Source organism: Typha latifolia, chromosome 2 (genome assembly GCF_019914945.1).
Source record: "Typha latifolia isolate L0001 chromosome 2, TyphaL0001v2, whole genome shotgun sequence".
Taxonomy (NCBI): domain Eukaryota; kingdom Viridiplantae; phylum Streptophyta; class Magnoliopsida; order Poales; family Typhaceae; genus Typha; species Typha latifolia.
This window is the reverse complement of record NC_133087.1, coordinates 4690479-4702940: the sequence shown is the minus strand read 5'-3', so window position 1 is coordinate 4702940 and position 12462 is coordinate 4690479. Positions and strand designations below refer to the sequence as shown.

General features: G+C 34.0%; 1 protein-coding gene across 2 annotated transcripts; it reads left to right on the top strand.

The window, feature by feature from the left end:
• The first annotated feature begins 84 nt into the window (after positions 1-84).
• On the top strand, positions 85-8303 carry LOC140781921 (mitogen-activated protein kinase 1-like). 2 transcript variants are annotated; one of them, XM_073128223.1, is made up of 7 exons: positions 85-584; positions 680-809; positions 1570-1707; positions 3012-3344; positions 5758-5938; positions 6706-6879; positions 7807-8303. In XM_073128223.1, the coding sequence occupies exons 1-6, from the start codon at positions 352-354 to the stop codon at positions 6873-6875; spliced, it is 1185 nt and encodes a 394-aa protein (XP_072984324.1). In that variant the 5' UTR covers positions 85-351; the 3' UTR covers positions 6876-6879; positions 7807-8303. The 2 variants fall into 2 exon arrangements, with proteins under 2 accessions (XP_072984324.1, XP_072984323.1); XM_073128222.1 differs by lacking the exon at positions 7807-8303 and having other exon boundaries at positions 93-584; positions 6706-7137.
• The last annotated feature ends 4159 nt before the right edge of the window (positions 8304-12462 follow it).

The window sequence follows — 12462 nt, the reverse complement described above, 5'->3', positions numbered from 1 at the left end:
GATATTTTGCCGATCTCGAATAAAGTTATCCAAAAAGTTATCAGAATTTCTTTTTAGATTAAGAGTTATCAGAATTCGTTGGACAGAGCGATAAATCACACGGTAACTACAACCTCTTCCCATGTCCCTCGTAACAAAATAGAGGAAGGTAGAAACAAATGAAGGATTCTTTTCTCTTCCATATAATAATAAGAAAAATTTCTCATATATCGATCTAATAAGACGAAAGAAAAGGGGAAGAAGCCACCGAATCCCCGATTCGTCGCTCCATCTCTAGGGTTTTTTTTTCTCCCTTCTTCCAATTTCCATAGAACAAGAAGGAGAGAGAGAGAGAGAGAGAGAGAAAGAAGGATGGAAGCAGGAGCTCAGCCCTCCGATACCGACATGACGGAGGCGCCGCCGCCACAGCAGCAGCAGCCGGCGGCAGCTCCGGCGCCCGCGCCTGGGATTGACAACATCCAAGCAACGCTAAGCCATGGCGGCCGCTTCATCCAATACAACATCTTTGGCAACATCTTTGAGGTCACATCCAAGTACAAGCCCCCAATTATGCCCATAGGGAAGGGCGCTTACGGGATCGTTTGGTAATTTATTGATTTCTTCACTCGATTGCATCGTTGTTGTGCCGATGTCTGATAAAAGTATGGTTTTGATTGATTTGATTTCTTACCATTTGTAGCTCGGCTTGGAATACTGAGACGGGGGAGCAAGTGGCGATCAAGAAGATTGCTAATGCTTTTGATAATAAGATTGATGCAAAGAGGACGCTTCGCGAGATCAAGCTTCTTCGTCACATGGATCATGAGAATGTGAGTGAATTTGGTCTCTATCCCTTTGACGACACCCCTTTGCATGGATTTATAATGTTAGAGAGATGGTTGTTTTCTCGAAAGATGTTAGAAGAGGTGGTTGTTCACTTGATTTTAATTTTCTCAACAAGTCAACTGCAAATTTGGATCCGTAAGTGTTCATATTCTCCTAGTCACTCCATGAACACTTTGTTGGCAATTGATTCAGGTTATTTTGAACTAAACATGATCCTTACTTGGACTGATTGCCAACAAAGTAGTTTCTTCCAAAATCCGTTTTTGAGAGCTGGGAATCATTCTCACTATATTGGGTATCATACTTTTTATCCAGCAGCTTCGTTCATTTACTAATAGTTGTGCAAAATTTTATACTAAAACTAGGCAAGCTACCGCACTTAAAGGAAGTACGAAAGAATTTGAGATTGGGGATCAGAATGAAAGAATTGTAACCTTACACTTTATTTACTTCCATAAAAGATGAGCCATTGCTCAGGAGTTCCAAATGCAGGTGTTGATGACTGGGATATATTTGCTATGCTAAAATCATCTGCCTGACTCACATGAAGATGTATTTTATGCAGTTCAGATAATTAAATCCATCTTGAACTGCTATTTCTGTATTTAATCTGCCATGCTTGCACAAAATAGGAGGCATTGTGAATTTTGTGATATGATGCATATACTTTATCTAGTATTTTCAATATGAAAATGACTTTTATATGTTGATATAGACATGTAATTTGTTATGCCCGTGCTACAGGTTGTTGCAATTAGGGATATAATACCACCTCCAGTGCGGGAAGCATTTAATGATGTTTATATTGCATATGAATTAATGGACACCGATCTTCATCAAATTATTCGTTCGAATCAAGCTTTATCTGAGGAGCATTGTCAGGTTACTTTTATCCAACATTATCTACAACTTTCTCAAGTACTTAACTTCCTAATAGAACTACTACTGTTCTATACTGCATCTTCCTAGCATATAATGGCAGTTTTCTAAAAGACCTTTTAAATCTGCCAATTTGGTTCTTATTGTTGTACAGCCTTAAATTTTGACTTTATTAGTATACTTGTTTCTCTTTCTCACCAATGCTTGCAAGATGTATAGGTAGCTCATAGCTTGATTTAGTCTGTCCTAAACCAACTACTAATTTGTGAAAAGGTATCATGGGCTATCATTTTTGCATGATTATTGGATCAAAGAAATTTACATACAATTTTGTGGAGTGCTATGAGTAAACAACTTTTTGAGAATTTCCAGAAAGGTAATCAGATGTGACATTTCAGAATTTTCATCGTAGATTCTGAAAATCTGTTTGGGATAAAGGTCAACTTGGATGCTTTTTCCATCTCCTGTTGCCCAAGAACTTTAGTCCTCTTCTGGCAGTTTTCTAGCACTTCAACTTATTAGATATACATTTAATGATAATAGGAACTGATGCTGTATCTTGGTGGAATATAATCTGATTTTGTCAAACCAACTGTCCACTAATGGGATGGGTGATAAAAATCTTCACTTACAAGCATTTTTAAGTGATATCAGTATCATCTATCCTGTATACATGCTTATTTTTGGAGCAGCACAGAGGACCTTATTGTAAGTTTGAGCAGTGCATATAAGTGTGATTCTTATCATATATCCTCTATTCATGTTTTATTATCTACCAACAAAGATGATCTAATTGTAAGTTTTGAGTATTTTAAACAACTACACTGCCCATTGGTAGTGCATATGTATGGTGCTTTAGATTTCTAAAATTGGTAAGACCACCATTTCTCTATGCTTCTTTATATGTTATCCTAAAAGGACTTGGAAGTTTGAATCCATCTGCAGCTCTTTGTTACCTTGTATTTTGTACTTCAAGATTCTGCAGAAGGCTGCCCAGTAAGTTTAAGGGTTTGAATATTTGTGTGCATCTTGTTTGATGCTAGATAATTATCTTGTAATAATTGATTCGTGCCTTCATGTTTCTACTTTCTAGAGTAATGTTGCATCGTATGCCTTATATTTACTGCATCTTCCTTGCTGTAATCTATACGAGCCAGCATCCCTCTTCCCACATCTTTGAAACTATGGACTTTACAGTGGAATATTATATCATCATGAATTTCCTATATTTCTTCCCAGCTTATCTTGCTTTATGGTTATAAAAACTCAAGCAACTAACATATTCTTTCTTTCCCTTGTCCTTGCAGTATTTCCTTTATCAGATTCTTCGTGGCTTAAAATACATACATTCAGCAAATGTCCTTCACAGAGACTTAAAACCAAGCAATCTACTTTTAAATGCTAATTGTGATTTAAAGATTTGTGACTTTGGACTTGCCCGTACTACCTCAGAAACTGATTTTATGACGGAGTATGTTGTTACAAGATGGTACCGAGCACCAGAACTATTACTAAACTCTTCAGAGTATACTGCAGCAATTGATGTTTGGTCTGTGGGCTGCATTTTTATGGAACTCATGGATCGCAAGCCTTTGTTTCCGGGGAGGGACCATGTGCACCAACTACGTCTGCTAATGGAGGTTGAAAACATTTCCCCTTCTCATGCTTTTCTAATTTCAGGATTGACATCAATATCATCTAAGAGTCTGGCATTATATATCATCCAATTTTCATGGTCAAACTGACTCTTCGTGATGCCAATTACTAAGCAGCTAATTCTGTCACTATAACATAAGCATTATATACTATCCAAAATTTAATGGTCAAACTAATTCTTGGTGATGCTGAAGCTAGTTCTGTCAATGTAGCATAGTGCCACTATTTCTAAAAAGATGTTAGGGTTTGCAATAGTCAGAGTATCTCATAGAGCATATATGCTCCTGGATTAATAAGTTCTTTGAGTATTCTATGTAAAATGTGTTTTAGCTCCGGACAATATCCATACAACTTAAAATTTAGGTCTTAGTATAAAATAAGCATATGAAACTCAGTATTAGGATCAACCGTTAGAAACAAAACATTATATATCGGCTGTATTGGCTGTATTGATCGTATTGGATGTATCGGTCGTATCGGATAAGACTATTTCTAATTAAGCAAAATTCTAAATATTATTTAAAATATAGGAAGATTTTTAAAATTAATCATATATGAAGTCTAAAACTAAAGAGAAAATTTACTTAAAAGTTAAAACTATAATAAATTGACTTTAATTAGACAAATTTTTATACTCGTAAATTACTACTATAGAACAATAGTGAAGAGAGCATTTCACTATTGTTCTATAATAGTAAGAAAATAAGAAAAAAAAAGTTTTCCAAATTTACTAAAGTGTGTACTAGCTGGAGGGGCTTGCTGGATCAACCGTCGAATGAACTCGGTGGAGTGTGAAAGCGGGAAGAGAGTGTGTGTGTGAGGGATAAAGAATAAAAATTAAAATTTTAAAAAGAAGATAATTGATGACATCAGTTACTAATGTCTCCTAGGTTAGATTCATTTTAGATTTGACCTAAATCTTAAAAAAATTAGTTTCAACCGATATTGCTATTTTCAACTGATATAGCCGAGACAGATCGATATGGCCAAAACTAGCCAATCCCAGATTGAAACATTCACTAGACTAGTTTTGTGTTCGGACCATGGCTGATCTCGATCTGGGTCGACTGATTTTGGGATCTATATTATAAAATTAAGAGCCCCAGTTTCGACAATGTATGATACATAATGCTCTATTTCAAATATCTTCTTATCACAAACACCCTCAACCATACTTTCTTCTCCTGTAAGTACTACCGTTGTCTATGGATATCTTGAAATACTACCTCAATGTTTTTCTGCACTTGAATAATTTCTCTTTTAATCACCTCATGTGGATGGCCGTGCCGGCGGCATACCGACACGTGGCACGAGGGGTGCCGCACGGCACCCCTTCTAATAGCTTCACCATCGACCTCGTCGTTGAGCTCGCCGCTCGCCGTCGCCGTCACCGCTTGCCGCTTGCTGTCGCCCAAGCTCGCGTCGGGTGCTCTAGCCTGAGGGAGGGGAAGAAAGAGATTGAGAGAGAGAGAGAGGGTTTATCGATTAAAACTTAAGTTGCGGATCCGAATCCGGCGAGCGGCAATGGCGACGGCCAAGGTGTTACCTTTTTCTCTCATTTCTTACGGCACGGCCGGCAAGTGCCGTGCCGTGCTGTGCCTGTGGCACGGCCATCGTTGATGGTAAGAATCCTTTTCAGTTGCATGAGTTTAATCAGATTAAAAATAACATTAATTTTCCATTTGACCTTTTTAATCTATGGTCAATACACTCCATCTTGCACGCATTTGTAGGGTAAGATTTGACTCCATTTTATAGAATTGTAGATCATACTTGAGAGCCCAATAACCCATAGAAGAAAGTTCTTTGAATTTGTGATTCTCTTATGCTTGGGTCTTTGGATTATCTCTGCTATAAGATGAGGACAACTCCATGAAGCAAAAGCTGGCGTTTTCCTCCATCTACATGTCTGGGATGAATTAGTGAAGCTTTTGCTCCTGTAGTGTGAACTAAAATTTGAACACTAATTTAGATAACACCATCTGTTGTCTTGTCATCTTTGCCTTGAACATTTTGTGAGAAGCCTCTCTTGCCTGAGTTTACTTTGCCAAGATTGCAGCATCATCTCTAGATGTTTGAGTCAGATTGACATTTGCTATGAAATTTTTTCATTTCTGGTGTATAAGAAGATCGAAGAATGTTGTTGGTACATTTTTAATCGTGTAGATGAAACCAAGTCTTGGAGGTCTTCTATATGTTATAGATTGTTTCTAACCTCCTTGAGTACATAATAAACATGTTTTACTATGAGTTCTTCTTCACTTTACATTAATCACCTTGGATAGAACATGCTGATGTGGTAATTAATTATGAAGTGATGTATTGTTTTTGTATCCGGATATACAAGCTAATTCATGCTCGGAGTTACTTATTAATTCATTACCAAATACTGTGCAGCTTATTGGAACTCCAAATGAGGCTGATTTGGATTTTGTGAATGAAAATGCAAGAAGATACATTGGCCAACTTCCTCGTCATGCACGACAGTCTTTCCTTGAAAAGTTTCCCCATGTTCACCCTGCAGCTATTGATCTTGTTGAAAAGATGTTGACATTTGATCCGAGACAGAGAATAACTGGTGAGTTTATTCTATCTGCTATGATTGTATTGAATTACAATGATCCACATGATCAAGGAAAGAAACTGATAGGAATTTTGGAACATTATGCTTTTGAAAACTTGACATGCCTGCCCTTGCCTTCTTGCCTTGAGCAGAATTTTACCCCCTGCTTCGCTCCCCCTTCAGGGGGAAACATGCTTTATCTGGTGTAGTGCTTTGAATCTAATTAAGTTGAACTCACAAGACACTGATGAGGAAGTCCCAGAAATAGCAGGCAAGTGCATCTTGTCATACCTATAGGATGTTGAAGGCTTCTTCCTGCAATTCTCTGGTCTTCATTGGCCTTATATTGAATATTACCAAGAGTACTACACTGCTATAGTGGACTTGTTTCATTCATACTGGATGAACCTAAACCAGTTCTCTTAATTCTTTACTATACCATATGCGGCCTTCTGATAGACATCTAACATATGTGAAAACAAGGTTTGAAGTATCAGGAAAAACCCTACTTAAGCATGACAAATCACAGCTCCATTTTTCATGTAGTGGGCTCTTGACTGATCTGATCCTTGGTAAATGTAAATGATACTAGTATGGGAAAATACAATTGATATAGAGAATTATCAGAATGTCTCTGGCTTATGAGTAGTATAAGAGTTGATTCTGTTTATGACAGTCCAGGAGGAATCTGTCACAGGTGTAGATTTTATACCATGTCCCTGGTTCTTTCCAACACATCCTACTCTAGTTTCCATGTTTTTGACTTTTCATTTTGTTGGCAGTGGAAGATGCACTTGCACATCCTTATCTGGCTTCACTACATGACATTAGTGATGAACCAGTTTGCATGACACCCTTCAGATTTGACTTTGAGCAGCATGCACTCTCAGAAGAGCAGATGAAAGAGCTGATCTATCTGGAGGCCCTTGCTTTCAACCCTGAATACCAGTAACAAGGTTCTCTTCTTTTTATTTTTTTTTGATCATTTGCCTGTTGGTCAGTTCAATTTCTATGGGCGTTGTCTAGGCTGTTTCTGGTTACTCGGTTGTAGATATGTGCGTTTTCAAATCCTTTGATCTACTTGCCCAGCTGTATAATCTGACGAAGGCAACACTTAGGCCTGAGGATTTTCAGGGTAACTGTATGGAAGGTTGTGATTCTGTATCATACTATTTATGATTATTCATTTAAATTTAATGAACTTTGTTTAAGAAGGTTTGGCAACTTCTACAATTTATGGTGGTAGTACATGATAGGTATTCTTTTTTCTATGATCTCACTTTATCAGCAGTTTTCATTAACCATGACTATAAAAGAAATCCTTTACTAGGTGAGAGATCACGGACCATGCATAGGAGCTTTCTTTTGAATCTAAAATATTTGTATTCTTAACAACTGATAATAAAATTTAAACTTAATGAGATAATGAGGGTGCTAAAGAAGTTCAAAGAACATAAAGAACTAGAGATGGATATCCTCCATTGCAGTTATGATGTTACTAATTGAATGATTGTTCATAAGAGTAGGTCATATTTGAATAAATTAGAGAGAGACAGACAGGAAAGCAAGACAAACTGTTGAAAATTAACCCAATTAAGGTGTGTGCTGTCTGAACCTAGATACAATCCAATTGAAATGATATATATTTCTTTGTTGGCTGTTTTTAATTATTATTGAAATGATAATAGCCTGATAATTTGACAAGGACCAACTGAATAGATTCTGCATATGCGACTGCTCAACTAACTCTAAATTGTTGCATTATATTTATTTGCCTTCCCTAAATAAAAATTCATAGCATTGTTAAAGAATATCAGATTGTTGTCATTTTCTTGTTCTTTTCACTAGCATGATAATACTCGGTGCCTGACACACATGGACAGATAGAAGAAGGCATGGAATTTTAACTCCCTCACTGTGGCGATGGCTGTTAATGACATCTTTGACGGGTTGATTGGAGAATTCTTCCAGTACTAAAGGTGGATTTCCTCCTTTTCCTTTATTAAGGTCTGCTACACCAGTAGTTTGACAATTATATAGCTCACAATTTAGTCGGTCTTGCTTTCCTGAGAGCCTATCGCTAAAGAATTGATTGATCCACCATCGTGCCAGAATTGTAACCATGGCTCTTTCTCATGCTTTTGAATGATAATCTCTCGTCTACGGACTTCTTTTCAGAAAAAAAAAAAAGAAAAAAGAAAAAGAAAAGCAGAAGATAATACTCCAGGCCACTGAATTCTTCTTGGTGCACAGCTTGATCAATCAACCACCTCTTCCTTACCTTGAAACAAGTGAAGAAGTTAGTGTAGATTATGGAACTCTTTTGCAAAGGGAAATTTACATATATTTAAACAAGAGTTAAATATATTTTATTATTTTATATTTGTGCGTAAAATTATTTTATCCCTTATTCTTCAAAAGTCTTAAATCCTTGTATTTTAAAAAGTCTCAAATCTTTGTACTTAAGAAAAAAAATCTCAAATCTCTATATTTATAACTAAAGTGAGACGGTTAGTTAAAATATTTTTAGCTTCATTCAGTTAAATTTAATGATCTTATTTTAATTTTAAGTACATTGATTGATTCAAAATTTTTTAAAATATATAAAATAAAATAATTTTGAGCATAAGTTCAGAATAATAAAATATATTTAACCCTTCAGATCCTATTTCGGAAGATAGGAAATCGTTTTTATTTCACATAGTCTAATTATAATTTCACTATTGAATTGTCTAAAGTTATTTTAAAATATTTCTCTCCTCTCTTGCTACTAGGGGTGGTAATTTATTTCAGGTTAGTCTGGTTCATATTAATAAAAATATGAACATGATTCATTTATTAAGTGATCAGAATTTTTAAACATAAACACGTCCTATTTATTAAATATATTATATATTATAAACGGGTTATTAAGTGACACAAGTTATTTAAATATGTATAAGTTATTTAGTTTTATTTATTAAACATATTATATGTTATAAACAGGTTATTGAGTTACACAAATTATTTAAATATGTATAAGTTATTTAGTTTTATAAATGAATTCATTCGGTTATAAATGAAGTTAGTTTTTCATGATATAAGTAGTTTTTTTGTATTATAAATAAATTATTTGAGTGATAAATATGTTATTCAAATCATAATCAACTTATTGTGTCATAAATATGTTGGTTGATGTCACATAAATGGATTAAATAAGTTAAAATAATACGTACGAACATGACTAGATTATTAATTGGATTAATCCATTTACGACTCGAATTTGTTCGTCTAATTTTCCTGCTTTTTTTTTTGACCTATCTCATTGGACACTTATAATTATATATTGCATACTTATAAATACGCAACACGTAATACAAATATATATTGCTTATCTATAATAAATGAGAATAATTTAAATTTATATAAATATATATCTATATTGCTTTTTTTTTACTCTTTTTTCTTTGTACTTTAATATTTGACTACCCTATTCTAGATTAACTAATCAAAAAAATTTCTTAATCTAAAAGCAAACCAGGCCAGACGAGTGGGAGTGCTCAAAATGCCCATAGGCCTACGACCCGTCTCAATCTAGCTAACAACTCAACCCGATCCGAACTCAAAGGCCTCTTGTTTGGGTTTCGGTCTTAAAAACCTGGAGCTCGAGGCCTGAGCTCGCACTCTTCCATGGTAAGGTGAGTGATTTAGAAGTTCTAAAGGCTTTCTCCTCAATCGAGAGAGAGAGAGAGAGAGAGAGAGAGAGAGAGAGAGAGAGAGAGAGGCCATTTAGAAGTTTGTTTGTTTCTTATTTTTGATGTAGAATTTAGTAGACATTTTGAATTCAAATCATGAAGCTCAGACCAATGTTTTCTGATGCTCAACACATCATTTTCTTCTTGAACAAACACCGAAACAAACAAAAAGAGATTTCACCCTTAGGTTTCATACGAGAAAGTGATAAATCAAGAAGCACCACAATGTATTATGTCCTTCCTCCTCATAAGAGAGCACCACAATGTATCATTGCCATTTGCCATTGTACAATAAGAGAGCACCACAATGTATTATGTCCTTCCTCCTCATAAGTTTGGTGCCCATCACCTCTCTTTTCCTCCTCATCAGTAGCAATTATCTTAGTTTGGAGTTGAAACCTCACCATCTTTAGTCAGTTGATTAGGGGAATAAGACTAGTACTAGTATAGTTATTTTAATTTTTTTATATTAGAATTAAAAAAAATTCATACTGATATAAATTATTTTAATGTTTAATTGTATTCTAATATAGTATTTTAAATAATAGTTTAATAAATGGCTTAAGTACTTTTTACAATAAATGGATAGAGAGAAGAGAGAAGAGAGAAGAGAGATTGAAATAATAGTTGATTATAAAATGAAGTCTTTCAAAGATAAAATAGTAATTGAAAAATATAAAAGTATTAGATGAGAGAGAGAGAATTAGATATTATTATACTAGTGTAGACTTAAATGATTATTTATTTACTATGTTAGTATAAGAAGACTTATATAAGAATAAATATATTCTTACTCAATGAGTGAAGAGAGCATTTATTTGTATTGAAATGTTATTTGCTCATGCATTCCAAGGAGGAGAAAAGAACAAGATCTCTTACAGATGGTCTGTTGCCTATGAACAAAATGTTAGGCCTTTTCCCTTTGTCATGCCATAATAGATGTCATGTTGATTGGATTTTCCCGTCAAACCAAGCAAGATTTGATATTATTAATTAATCATGCTGAATTACCAAGGGACCTTCCATTTTCACTTCAATCTCTTCCTCACCTAATCTAACAAATGCAACTGAACTGAGACGTGGAATGTCTGTTTTACTCAACATTTCTTTATCAGTTTATCCAGCGTTAGAATATTAAATATAAAAATCACTGTTTCTTATAGCATCAGTTTTTAGAGTAGTCGACAAGTTATTAGGATGTCGAGCTATTTTTTTAAGAGATCTTAGTTCAAATAAATTTTAATAGCCCGCTTTTATTTCTTTATTCTTACTATAGTAAGTGGTAAGCGAGGAGGCTGTTAAAGTATGATATATATTATTAGTTTGTTACTTAATAATTGGTTATCTAGCACAAGATTCTGAGTTCGAATCATATTAGACAAATTAATTATTTAAAATATAAATTTTTTATTTAGTTTAAATCAGTTTTTAAAGTAGTAAGTGAGTTATCAAATTTGAAGTTCTATGATCAGCTTATGAAATTTTTTTTGAATTAATAAAAAACAAAGAGAAAGAAAACTAGGAGTTAGACCTGATTCCTCATAGGCATGGAATCAACAGGAGCATAGACATTCTCAGGTTGTACCTTTTCTTATCCAGTAACCTCTTTTTTTATTGAAAAAGGTGTCAGCATTCACTCTCCATCAAAGGAAAAAAAAGTAAAATTTTACCCAATAACTTTTGCTATACCAACAGACAGAACACAAAGTGCAGCTCCATTTGACTTACTCTCAACACTGTATATATTGCATTAAGCTATTACAGATTCCATTTGGATAAGATCTACTATTCAAAGATATATTTATATATATTATGAGTTAATCTACTAATAGGGCACAAGAGTACTATTTCTATAATATATTGTATGGGGGATGAGAAATTGGATAACTGAAGTAAAACAACAGTGCTGTATATCTTAAGACAAAAGCTTCCATAAAATATATAGCAAACACTTGTGTTAACTTTTACAATTTGATTGTTTTTTGAACATTGCATGGGTTGGCAAAGATTTTTGGAGAAGTCTCTTGAGAGGCATTGGATCTTCCTTTCTTGGCCTAGAGGTCAGCAGATCCTTCTCCAAAGTGTACCTTCAGAGAGATTAGAGAGCATTAACACATGCTCTCTTGTACTTAGATCTTTAAGCTCCCCACCTCATTGTACTTCCCATCTTTGATTCTCTATTCAATCATAAGCAAGCTATGATTGAAAGCTTTTGTCGTCTCATTAGAACAAACACTTTCTTCTTCTTGTTATTTTTCCTTTTTTTATTAGATAAATATTTTCTTTTTTGCATATATATATATATATATACTCCTTCAAAAAAAATTATTTGTATATGTACTTTTCTAATTGCATATATATCTTTTAAAATCCTTAATTTTTGCATGGATGCAGTTGAGATGACTCTTTAAAACCGGTAAATTAAAAGATATTAATTTAGAGATAGATAGTATAGATAACCTTAACCAAAAGAAAGATATATATATATATATATATATATATATATATATATATATATATATATAAGAAAAAGAAAAAAAATTTAAGAAAATTTATATTAAAAGGTAACTGTTTTGAGAGAGATATATGTTTAATATAAATTTTAGAAAATTATAGATTTAAACAAGAGATTTCAGAAAAGCATGCGTGAAAAGAAAAACCCTTTTTAAATTTACATGTTTGCAACCATTCTTTTTTCATCAAATATTCAAAAACTTGTGATCTATATTGCTTTCTAAATGGAAGATTCTAGGGTTCTTCATCGCCACCTCTTTAGCCATTTGAACATTCTAATTATATGCTACA

Coding starts and splice junctions, on each gene's coding strand:
- LOC140781921 (XM_073128223.1), top strand. CDS start 352: ATGGAAGCAGGAGCTCAGCCCTCCGATACCGACATGACGGAGGCGCCG. Junction 810..1,569: donor GTCACATGGATCATGAGAAT/GTGAGTGAATTT, acceptor CCCGTGCTACAG/GTTGTTGCAATTAGGGATAT. Junction 1,708..3,011: donor TATCTGAGGAGCATTGTCAG/GTTACTTTTATC, acceptor TTGTCCTTGCAG/TATTTCCTTTATCAGATTCT.